The following is a 12,710-nucleotide window of genomic DNA, read 5'->3' as shown; positions in this document are numbered from 1 at the left end:
AAATAAAAATTTCAAGAATGTGGCATGGTGCAGTATCAAGACCTTGGTCGTACAGGCATAGATAGCCTTGCAAATCTCAGAATAAAATACATGAACTTACAGAGACTGCCATCCTGGGTGCAGGTTTCTTCCTACTGGTGGTTATATCGTCTGTTAAAAGATTTGAGTGATAAACATGAACAGTGTGTTTTTGTACAATAGTTAATTGAATTGAGAATCGACTAAAATTAAAGATCAAATTAATACAATGACAGTGTGATGAGGTAGTAAGGAATTCTTAATTTTGAATATACTCTACAAATACCAGCTTACTTTGAAAATGACAGCTCCTTGAATTATAATTAATGTCAAACCTCTCCAATGTCCTCATATAAAAAGGGGTCTGTATGAGATTGAGCATAATTGTTGTCCTGTAGAAGTCTTGTATACTTCTGTGATGTTAATACAACATAACAACATAATTTTTTGTTGTGCTTGTTTTGCTCTCTTGAAGCTTAACCTTGGAGACGATATCGTGAAAGTTGTAATTGATTGGAGCAAGCTTCAAAGCACATCAGCACTTCAGCCAACATTGCTCTTTAGTGCACTTCAGCAGCATATTTTATGTTTGCAGGTAAATATTTCATTGGACACATTCGACTTGACAAAAGTGATCAGTGTGGTTATATTACCTAAACTGTAAAATTTCAGTCATTTTGTTCTTATATTGCTATGTCCAACAAAAAAGAATGCAGAAGTATTATACGCTTGGGGTTCCACTATGCTTCATAGGTACTCACACTTAGGGATTTTTCAGATTCGTGGTGGGAATAGCCACTGTAGGTGAGCAGGCTGAATAAATGCAGCCTCATTGATTTCTAGACTTGCATTGTAAATGTGATACATTTCCATCTATGGTGGGTTATAATTAAGCAATAAGACACGGCAGGTGTGTGTCATGCTATGATAATGATTCCATGCGTTGGGTGAGTTTTGAGGCTCATGGAGTGCTTTCAGTGGTTCAAGAAGTGGCATTATCCCAGCATGACACATCCTGGAGTGTCTTACTGCAATTAAATATATTTTCAGCGTAGGTGTTTTTTTTTTTTTTAAAGAGTAATTTCTTTGACATTAATGTCTCATCTTGCCAAGTAGCCAGTCACCATTACTGTCATTTCTTTTAACTATTTGAAACTTTCCAACCCTGCCAAAAGTACGTGTAATTTAGTTGCATGGCAGGGTGAGCAGTTTGTCAGCTGGTAACTGAACAGTGCTTTGACCTTGATAGTTCATCTGTAAAAGGTGGGGATTTGAATACCATTATTTTGCTTCAGCTAGTCAATGAATTATTTCAAGTGTGTAGTACTGAGAGGGTGAAAAAGGAAGTTCTTGTATTTGCTTGTCTGTAGGTAAAAGAAAGACCTTTAATATTTTCCAGACATCCACCAAATCTTTGGTGTGATAAACAAAAAGAGAAAATATGCAAGATAAAAGCAAGTAAAATCCAGCTGTAAGAACACAGCAAGTAGGAATTTGATTCCATTTCAGGAAATGTGACTGGTAAAAATCATGTTGTCTTTAAAAAAAAAAAAATTCTAGAGGGAAAATAACCAGTGAAATTCAGACTAGATGAAACTGGTAAAAATTATAAAAAGGGGGTGTGACATATATATGTACTGAGGTTTCGTGATTACATCTTGTGTGAGTTATTGCAGTAGAATAAGCATTCATTTTTGCTGCTACAAATGTCAGTGCATTCTCTCATTTAATTTCATGACCTAAGTAGATAATCAACCTTGTCACAAAAAGCATGTGTTCAGGATAACGCCTATATATTTCATGTCTGTATTCTCTCATTCACTTGGGCAACTGCAGTTTCAAGTGGAGAATGTAGTGCTGTGGTGATAAAGTAGAGGCTTTACAGCGTGAAAGCATTGGCTTTCATGTTAAGGAGGAAAAATACTAAGCCTTACTGTTCTGAGTAGGCATTTGAATGACATGTTAATTAAGTGGCATTGGTGCTAATGATTGAAGCTTTGATTTAGCTAGTAACAGACAAGTAACAGGCAGACTTTTGCAGAAATTTGGGAGTTTTCCTGTACAAACTTCTAAAAGGCACGGGTCAAAAAAGCCAGAATCATGGCGTGCACAGTATTTGGAACTATAGCTTTTTTAAAATTTTTTTTAATTTTTATTTTATTACTGAGTTCTATCAGAGGCAGATGGAATTTCTAAAATTATTTGTTAGTCTGTTTTAGAAATTGGAATAGAACTTTTTGCTTTTTGTTTTGGTTTTTTTTTTTTTGCTTTTTTTTTAACCCTAACGTACTGTGTTCTTTGTTCAGCCTCTTTTAGAGAAACTCCAGTCATTGATTAAGGAGGAAACTATAGGCCATGTTGAACCTGCAGGTAAAACAGAAGGCCAAGCTTGTGAAAAAAGTGTAGATGTTTATGATGGTAACTGTCAGACAGAAGAAAAGTATGCAAGTTATGACTTGGGAGATCTGAAGGATGCTCATATTAATTTTGATCCAGAGGTGGTCCAAATAAAAGCTGGAAAAGCAGAAGTAAGTGATTTACCTACATTTAAAAAAAAACACAAAAAGACCTTTCTAAATTTTATATTTAAACAATGAAATAGATACATGCCATCATGTTTATTACCTGCAGATTGACAGGCGGATATCAGCCTTCATCGAGAGGAAACAAGCTGAGATCAATGAAAATAATGTCAGGGAATTTTGCAATGTTATTGATTGTAATCAAGGTAACTGGCTAGCCAGACTTTAATCTTCATAGCAATTTAAGTTGTTTATTTTTTTATTTTTCAAAAGCACTATTCTATATTTAAAACAGAACTTTTAAGAGTAACTGTTTTAAAGTTAAGAACTTGCATGTGCACTGCAGATGTTGTCAGATAGACAAAAAAAGAAAGTAGTCACTGGATGACAATGTTTAATGCATCCTTTACAGAAAGATTATAGCTATTACTGTGTTCATTTTAAGAACTGCGATCTTAAATCAGATGATTTTGTAGCTGTTGTTCCCAATGTTTTAGCTAGATGTTCCTTCTAAAGTCAACAGAATTGCAATTCAGAAATGTCTTGTGAATTGTGTGTTCAAACTGAAGTTAATTTAATGCTAGTTAAATTACCAAAGTATTTTTTGCAATCAATTTGAATTACTAGCTACTTAGAATAACTTTTTCCTTTCAACATTACTCAAGCTATTGGTGTTTTTAATGTACCAATTGTCACAATTGGCTGTATCTATAACCAGTCTTAAATCCATCTGGGAGGCAGGATCCCATTAGCATGATTAGTAACTGTGTAACCAAATGTGCCTTAAAAGTGAACACACTTTTATATACAGAAGTAGTACAGAGATGTTTTCTAAGTACCTGTGAACCCAGATGTGCATTGTCTCTGTGATGTACTTAAGCTTTTAGAGATCAAAGCTTATGGTTCCATAAGCTTTATAGGAAGAGAGTTTAACTCCTTGAATATTAGTTGGAATGAAAATGACATCTGATATCTAGTAGAATATGCTAGATAGTAAAATACTGATTCCTAAAATTGTTAATTATGTACAGAAGAAATATAAGACCTTCCTTTTTATGTTCAGGCATAATAAAATATGTGTAAAGCTTTGGTGTATATGAACAGAGATTAAAATATAAACTTTAGAATAAACTGAGATGATCTGTACTGTAGGTTTTTATGATTAAACAAATTAAAGAAGTCACAGGCATCAGAATAAATGCAGGAAGGTGACAAAAGAATGCTGATGAGTAAACTAGACCAGTCTAAAAATAGGAGAACAGTTTCAAAAAAGGACATAAAACCAGAATAACAGTGGTAAGCAGGTAAAAGACTTCTGTGCAGAAAGAAAGAAATAAGTTACAGAGGAGTGCAGTGAAAAGGAAGAACCAAATAAAATGTAAATTGGAAGAAATTTGGTCCTGATCCAATAAACTTTTATATACAAGTGTGCATACATTTATGTAAGTGACTTATCCAGTTAAAACCAGTAGGTCCATGCAAGTGTGTGAAACTATTAATGAGCAAGTGTTTATAGAATGAATGAAGTATTTCTGATGTTTTTATTGTATGAAGAATTTTAGATTTGTTAAAAGCCTCAAAACTGATGATGGTTAGAATATTTTAAATTACAAATATGTAATTAGGATCTCACTTTTTATATTATTATTATTTATTTAGAAAATAGCTGTGCCAGAACAGATGCCATTTTCACACCCTATCCTGGATTTAAAAGCCATATAAAGGGTAAGCAACTATTTTAACACCCATTTAGTAAGAGTGTCCAGATAGAATGGCACTGATGAATTTTTTACTTTAAAATGTTTTATAGATTGCTCAAAAAATTCAAACTTAACCTATTGATTTTTGACTCTAGTGAGTACTTTTACATCTTCGTTTACTTCTCCAAGGTTTTCAGTCCCATAACTGCTTCATTAAGCTGATGGTTATGCACTAAGTCCAAAACAAAGTAGCCTATTTTCATTGTCTGAAAGGAAAGATGCAAAAGATAAAGCAGGACAGAGAAGCCGAACAGTTCTTAGCTTTTCTTGTAAGTCGAAGCTAGCAGTCCAGTTAAGGAGTTGAGATTAAATAAAATTATATTCTATTTTTCTTAGTCGGTGTAAGTATATTGAATTAGAAAATAGTGTTGGGACACAGTGGAAGTTCTGAGACATAGGTTTATGGGAAGTGGCAAGCTGGGGAACAAGCTTACCACTGCACTACCTTTTGGGCAAGGAGTAAATAGTGTAGAAATGATTGTCCAACAGAAGTTATGGATAAAAGATTGCTTGTCCATCTACTGCTCTCTAGGTGTATGCAAGTTACGCTGTGTTTAAAAACAAACAAACAAAATCTCCAAAATGAGAATGAAAGTAACCCTCTCTTCCATTTTCGAGAGTGGTAGTATTCAGTTATCCACTTGATACAGGTTCTAGAAAGCAATTCATTATCCTGAATACTGCGAAGCACGATGATAGGTATAAGCGTTAAAAGGTCTGGTGAACTAAGGGAGATGGGGAGGTGGGTATGAGTTCAGAATCTTTCACTAAGAACCCCTTTCAGTCGTCACTTTTTTAAACTGAGTGCTAGTTTGTAACTTGAATGGTAGCGTATTACAGGAAAAAAGAAAAGTTTGTACTTCCAGTAAGTAAAACCCAAACAGTTCATAACTGAAACATGAATAACACTTAGAAAGGACTTGGAAGTAAAACCAGCATAAACTGAAGCAGGAATGTAACATGTGACCTTCATGAAGTGCTGAGTAAGAAGGTGTGTGCTTCAGTGTCTAGAGTTGCCAACATAGTCTTTAAGTCTGTAGTACACTGCAGTATTCCTGTCAGGAAGGACTTGAGAAATGACCGTGATTTCAAGAGAAGTGACCAAAATCTTCCGATGAAGACATGGTTCAGCAGGGGGAAAAAACAGACCCAGAAGCAGCTGAAGAGTCATTAAAGCTGTTACCCGAATAACAAAAATTAGAAGAGAACTTCCTTGCTGAGATTTGTAGCGGTTCTTCTAGTTGTTTACCTCCCCTCATCTTCATGTATTTATGATGCTTCCTGTAATATTAGGTCTGGCCTCTTCTTTGCATTCACAACAGCTCACATGTGCAACTGCTGACATAGATATCGGGTTTTCTGCTATTTATCAGCAGCTGATGACAAATTCTTGATACTGCCATTCTACATGAATGTATGAGTAATTCTTTTACTTTGCATATGTAAAGTCCTAGGTTTTTGTTTAGTTTAGTTACTCATGCAAAAATAGGAAAATACTTTTACTTGAACCTTTGATCTTAATGTGTGTGGGACCCTTCACATGAGAGACTGATGTGAAATTGATTTAACATAGGTTTTCATATTTTAATATTTTGATTGCTTTAGTTAGATGTGCTTTGTGTTTCATGTGCATATATGTTAAATTTGTGTTCTCTTTACTTAGTTTCCAGGGTAGTAAATACATATGGACCTCAGACTAGATCTGAAGGAGCACACGGGTCCAGTCACAAAGCCAATGTACCCATTCATGATTGTGGAAACCAAGCTGTTGAAGAGAGATTGCAAAACATTGAAGCACACTTACGGTTACAGACAGGTTTGTATAATGTTTTTATTTTGACATCAGTGTGCCAGTTTGTACTACAGTTATCATTACTGTAGTAAACCTAAGTCTATAAAACCTGTGACTGTAAAAACAGTGGATAGATCCACTGAAGGGTTTAGTCACCACAAGTACTGCAATCTAATGTTTAGGCTCTTATGCCCAAAATGGAACCCAGATTTATGCCCAAATTAGGGTGCTGAGTTAGTAAATCTACACTTGATGTGGTGGCAAATGAGAGAGGAGCACTTCAGAATGGGATTTAAAACAATCTGGAATGTTTGGACGTAGGATTTCTCCATAGTCAGTGGAGTCCTTCTGCCTTGACCCACTGAATGGGAAAAGCTGAGGTTAGGACTCAGTCCTGCTTCATGGACACCCTGTGGGCTGGGGATAGGATGAACCCAAAACACAAGCTGAAACCTTTTCCTAAAGGTGGATGATTCTTGAAATACAGTTATGTGAGAAGCTTATTTCCCAGAATGTGGGAAGCTTGTTGTCAGTACTTCCCTTTAGCCATGCAAACATGAGTCCACACCTCTCACTAAAATAAATGCCATAGCCACCAGGCTACTGACTTTAAGTAGTTTCTTTCCTCACCCCAGCACCAGTTTTCTAGAATATAACTCAATGAGGCACTTATCAAGGAGGAATCTGTATTTTTCATGAAAAATGTTTTCAAAACAGAACAGAAGCTGAGATCTTCACCTAAGAAAGTGAATGTTCTACACATCATACTGCAGACACACACTTTACTTTTTTTGTTTTCTGAATACTGAATAGATGCCAATACTTTCTCTAAGAATATGGTGAACACTGACTAGATTACTAGATTCCTGTGAATGCATACTGGATCCTCTCGTGGCAGGGAGAGTAGAATACTCCTAGATACTGTTGAGACGGCAGTCAGGGCTTGATGCTTAGCTGTATAGGTGTCTCAAAAATAAGGTGCTTTTTGTGCACGCAAATAGAATTTGCAAGTGGCTGGCTAGCATTAAGGTTACAACATGTAGTAGCTTTGGAGTTTATGCATATCAGGGATAATGATTGGGGGTAGCTAAGGAGGGGTCCTTGCTTCCAGATTGTGCCTGTAATAGGTAACGTAATTTTGTTTGAAGGAGCAGGTCAGCTAAACTATAGTATAGGGGAAAAGGATGAAAGTGTGCAATTCCAGCTCAGCTCCTGTCCAAATCAGCATTCCTGGTGAAGGTCTCAAGATCATTTGTTACTTACCCCAGCAGCTGTGCAAAAAGTATTCATCTGAGCAGGTAACCTGCCTCAGCTACCTGCTCACCAGTTTTTGTTTCTGAAGAATGAAAGAATTGTTCTTGACTCACCTGCTGTTTTTCAGAACAGCTTCTTCTAGTGCTAGCACTGCTCTTTTCCCTTTACATTAAGAGACAGCAATATTAAGAAGAGTGAGAGGTTAGCTGATTTAATTAGTAGCTGCTGAGTGATGTTAGAGAGCAGAACTGAAGGAGGGAAGCTACCTGCAGAATTGTCTGTCTGAAGTGAGGAAATAGATGAATGGCAAGAAACCCATTAGTGCTTATTTCAGTAGTTTGTGGAATAGAATTGTCTTACCTAATAGACATAGAAATAAATGGAAATGGGTGGCAAGAGAAAGAGTAAAAGCTTGCTAAGGCTTTGGTTGTCACTACTGTTCAGACCCAGACTATCATTTTAATTGAGATAGCCAGTAGTTAGTTGTGATAAACAGTGATTTCAGGTTATAGAATACTATGTAGCATAAATAAGATGCTTTCTAAGGCTGATCTTCTGATCAGTTCTGTTCTTACATGGGGAAACAAGCTCAAGCTGCTATGGTACAGCTGCAAAATGGGTTGATGGGGGGTTTTTCATTGCTGTTGTGTTTGTGGGTTTTGTTCTCTTTTGTTTGGGTTTTTGGGGGAGTTTGAGGTTTTGTTTGTTTGTTTTCCAAAGCTCTGTTACTCCTCCATTCCACATACACATTCCCCACCCCTGCTTCTCCCATCTATGGCCAGGCAAACGCTGTTAATTGTCAAGCACAACTCATACCTGTCCTCTAACCTCTGATGCTCAGTGGAGATAGGTTTCCTTCAGAACAAGCTTAGGTATCAATGCTGAATTCATGTCTGGTCTGCCATCCCATCTGCTCCCTCCTGATGCTGCTGTCACTTTTGAAGTGGTAACATTTGGTGTGTGACAAAGGTATTGTAAGAGTGATCATTAGTGGTTCCAGGGACCTTGTCAGACATATTTCATCCACCTGCATAAAGTTGTCTATTGTCTTCACTGACTGCCCTGGCTTATCAGTCAGGTTTTACTCTGAATCATATTAATTACCCTTCCTTTTTATTATCCCATCCGCTCATTTTGTTTCAGCTGCTGGTTGATAGCTGGACTTGAAGAATTTACCTGTAAAACTTGCAATCTTTAGTTTAAAAAGTTACTCAAGTGCTTTTCCTGATTTCTTTGTATTTGTACTGGTGTATTTAGGTGGTCCTGTACCAAGAGACATTTATCAGAGAATTAAGAAGCTTGAAGATAAAATCCTTGAGCTGGAAGGACTATCTCCTGAATATTTTCAATCTGTAGTAAGAAATTCTCTCAACTTCTTTCAGCTTACCTAAATGCATTCAGTACTTTTGTGCTCAAATCTTTGATGTACAGACAAAAACCTAAGGAGTCAGAGGGCAGACTCTTTTGATAGACAACTCTGGCTTGGTGTAATGGTTATATTTCATGTGGACTATCTATGTAAGTTCATATTTCTACCTAATTTCTCATTTGAAAGAAAATAGTATTTGTGGGGGGGGGGGGGGAATGCAGCCACCTGAGCTTAACTAATTTGTAAGAAATGTATTATAGAGGTTGGATTCTGCCTGCCCCCCCCAAAAAATCCAAGTGTTTCTTATGACAAGAAAATTGACTAAAGTTTTGATCTCGATAAAAATCATTAATGGCTTAAATCAGCTGAAATCCTTTGGGCTTCTGTACATGATCTGATTACTAAAGATCAGCTATGTGAAATAACTTCCAATAGGATGAGAGAGTAAACCCTTTAAAAATTGTTTGGTGTGATTCTGTGGCTTTGGTTTCTTTGTTGGTAGTCTTCAGGCAGAGTTCTGTCTTTCTGAATAGTAAACCTTGTGCTTCATTCACCAAAGGAAGTTAGGACAAAGAGAACATTAGTTGTTGCTGCATCAGGCTCTGCTTGTCTGTAGAAATTTCTTGTCTGTTATGTTGCTCTTCTTTCCCCATGTAACAGTAAGAATGTCTCTTTTACTGTTGATCATATTTTAATTTGTATCTTCTCCCGTGAGACCAGCCAAAGAAGAGTCAGCAATTAAAAATCAATAGCAAAATTATAAATTTTTGTTTCATTTTTTTGTGTTGGAGACCAATATTTTTTGTGAAGCTATTCCTTCTAGTTGTTGGAAAACAGAAGTTAAAACATACATTTTCATAAGCTGAAATTTCCATGGAAAGTGCTTTAGGATTTTCTCTAGAATGGGGATCTGGGGAAAAATTTGTGATGGTGGCAATAGTAGTGTTGTGCAGTAATTAGCATTTTCTTGTCCAGAGTTTTGCATAAATATTAGTGTGGATACATGAAAATTTTAGGGAGAAAAATATTGACAGCTTCAGAAGCAGGATATTGATCTTGGTTTTGTCTGAAGGAAGCTTTAGTTAAGCTGATAGTTGTTGGCTGCCAAGCGTGGAGAAGCTTCAACAGCTTCTGACTGCTCTCCAGTAGTATTTCTCATGATCCAAAGTACTTAATTATAAAAAAGATTTCTTTAATCCATGGAACGGCAGTCAGTGTTCTTTCTGTACTTTAAAGACTCTTGTCAATGTTGTTACATTGGTCCTCTGTCAGTGCAACATTAAGTCTGTTTTGATTATGTCTTTTCTTTAGAGCTGTTCTGGCAAGAGGAGAAAGGTTCAACCTCCCCACGTAAGTGCTATTAAATTTGTTTACCTTAAGTTTAGGATGTTCTGAGTGAAAAGTAATCAGAAGTTCAACCAAGTAAATATCTGACTTCTCAGAAACAGCTGCATCAGTATTGGATAGCTTGCTGGCAAAGAAAGAGAGGGAAGAAGACAGAAAGTTAATGGGTGTCACAATGAAATGAGTCTTCTAAGAGTCTGTACTAGGGTAGGTTAGTTAGTGTTTTCACCAGTTAGAAGGATGATAGAATAAAATGAATCTGTAATGTTATCAAGCTGGGGGTAACAAGCAATTTGTGAATTCTGATCAGCCTCCTAGTAATGTCTTCTGGTTTTGTTTTGTGGCTTGGTTTTTTTTTTTTATTTTAATTTTTTTTTTATTGGCTTTATCAGTTTATGAAGAGATAATAAAAGTAGAAATGGCTGGCTTGGCAAAAGTGTTGCAGAAAGACCTGATATTATAGCTGATGTTATCCTAAGTCAGTTAGACTTGCTGTTTTTATGACACTATCACATAAGGGAAAGCATTAACTGTGTACCTTAGGACACAAGAGAGAATTTCTCCTCAGTGCAAGTGAGACCGTAGCTGGCACACTGTCTGCTACTGTCCAGCACACTTGGAGACAGATGGACTGGAGAGAATGCTTAGAATGGGCTGTGGGCCATCTGAGACTGGAGGAAGTAGGCTTATTTACACAAGAAAAAAATCCTCCATATGGTGAAATATTTTTATGAAAAGGATGATGACCGGTTCTTTGTGTCAGAAGAGAGAAAAAAAATTGTCAGGTTAAGTGGGCACAGAGGAGATTGATGTTGGGCAATAGGAAAAAAACCCTTCAGTTGTAAAGCTGGGTTCTACAAGATGTAGATAGTTTTGTCCGGTGTTTTAACATCAAAGGATTTTCAGTTCTTTATGATGAACAGGTTAAACAAGCATCTAATGGAAATGGCATGGATATATTGATCCATGATTAGGACTGTCAGTTTCTTCTAAGTTTACATTCCTTCTCTTTGAAGTTTCAATAGCCATAGACTAGGTTCAGACAATTCTGCAGAAGTATTTCTATCATTTAGTGTAATATGCAGTGACCTCAAGTATCAAGTGCTAGGCCACTTCTCTAGTAATTACAAGATGTAAATGATTGTGGTTTTTATTTTGTTCTTTTAGCAGAACTATTCATTGGCTGAACTTGATGAAAAGATCAATGCTATAAAACAGGCATTACTGAGGAAAACAAAAGAAAGCAAGTCCAAGGAGGCTGAGCGGCTTCTTCGATAAAGTCTTTTCAGAATCCTCATCGTGCTTTACACGTACCTAAACCATAGACCTGACTAGTGTTCATTGGGGATGACTTTAGCAATGAAAGCAAAGCATGCATATAAGCTCCTTTTGGATGATCTTGAAAGCTTTCTTTCAGAAGAACTAATTGAAAAACAGTCTTATTAATGAAATAGTTACTTTAAAATGAAGAATGTTTTAGAAATAGCATTCTAATAATCCATTCCCTTCTGTTATAAAGGAGGATTGCAGCATTGTTTGTATGTGGAAAGTCTTAACCTGCATACAAAAGCTACATTTCACATGTGATTCTTGGTGATTGAGTATTCAAAAGGGCTATCTTTTGAATACTTTTCATGTAAGTAGTTTGCATAGACTTGTGAAATAAAATTAAATACTTCCTCGTAAGTAAACTGTCTTAGGAAAAAAAAATTACAAAAAACCTTGCAGTATGCATGCTTACCTGCATTTTTTTCCATATTTGTCACTGTTTTCACAGCTGTTAGAAATGCAGCAAATTGTGTTTCTGTTTGAAAGATGGCTATGGAAATCCTATATGTGTAAATAGACAAACCTGTTCTTCACTTCCTCAGTGTCCTGTAGGAATTCAAACTTCTTACCCTGCTAACAAACTTAATATATCCTAAAGACCACGCCAGGGGAGGTTTTGAGGAGCATGCCAGCAGGCAACAGCTTCCCTTCCTTCCATATGCATGCTTACATGACTTCTGAAGCATGGATGCTGGGTACGTAGTTTAAATTGAAGTCAGACCTTTGGCCACACACTGAAGTGTGATTTTGGTTTTTGTTTTTAAATAAACCATTTTCTATTTATACCAGTTCTTTGTTTGCTGTCTCTGTCTTTATTCCAGTTTAGAAGAAAAATAGCTGTTACACTTTTATGTTAACTGCTGTGTTTACATCAGTCATGTTATCGATGTCCCTGTATCAGTCTCTGTGACAGGTGTTATAAACAGTACTGACTGGACACAGTCTTGCACTTTGAAGAATAGTAGGCATTTTCTGTGATTCCGTGTTCTTATCTAGACTGATGTTTGTTGTAGCAGCTGCACCTAATGCTTCTCTGAAGGTGAACCAGCAGAGGTGGGAGACAAAGCTGCTTGAGCTCTGGTCCTAGCTCCAGGAAAGAAGACAGCATGATAGTTACTTGTTCAGATGCTTAATACCCACCCAGGAAGAGATAAACCCAAGCAGTCATGAGTGCCTCAAATACAACATTGGATACAAAGAGGTACTTTTGCAGTTGAAGGCTCTGACCTGCCTATGTGTAGCACTTTTACTCAGATTGTATGTCACATTATCAGTACCGTATCCTACAGTGACTACTTCTGTTATGCAAAGCATTGCCATTG

At 36.6% G+C, this 12,710-nt stretch overlaps 1 protein-coding gene across 1 annotated transcript; it reads left to right on the top strand.

Annotated features, from left to right (window-relative positions):
* The first annotated feature begins 410 nt into the window (after window positions 1-410).
* On the top strand, window positions 411-12,102 carry MBIP (MAP3K12 binding inhibitory protein 1). The gene is made up of 8 exons (XM_010583663.1): window positions 411-613; window positions 2,325-2,546; window positions 2,650-2,746; window positions 4,200-4,265; window positions 5,964-6,116; window positions 8,604-8,701; window positions 10,027-10,065; window positions 11,227-12,102. The coding sequence occupies exons 1-8, from the start codon at window positions 437-439 to the stop codon at window positions 11,335-11,337; spliced, it is 963 nt and encodes a 320-aa protein (XP_010581965.1). The 5' UTR covers window positions 411-436; the 3' UTR covers window positions 11,338-12,102.
* Window positions 12,103-12,710: the final 608 nt, after the last annotated feature.

The sequence above is a fragment of the Haliaeetus leucocephalus genome, unplaced genomic scaffold, assembly GCF_000737465.1.
Source record: "Haliaeetus leucocephalus isolate CR32 unplaced genomic scaffold, Haliaeetus_leucocephalus-4.0 Scaffold932, whole genome shotgun sequence".
NCBI classification, from domain to species: domain Eukaryota; kingdom Metazoa; phylum Chordata; class Aves; order Accipitriformes; family Accipitridae; genus Haliaeetus; species Haliaeetus leucocephalus.
This window is presented reverse-complemented; position numbering and strand designations above follow the sequence as displayed.

Excerpts from the sequence above, each read along its gene's own strand:
- MBIP (XM_010583663.1), top strand. The coding sequence starts at position 437 with ATGTTAATACAACATAACAACATAATTTTTTGTTGTGCTTGTTTTGCT. Across the intron at positions 6,117-8,603 it reads ACACTTACGGTTACAGACAG|GTGGTCCTGTACCAAGAGAC; the intron begins GTTTGTATAATG and ends TGGTGTATTTAG. Across the intron at positions 10,066-11,226 it reads GAAAGGTTCAACCTCCCCAC|CAGAACTATTCATTGGCTGA; the intron begins GTAAGTGCTATT and ends TTGTTCTTTTAG.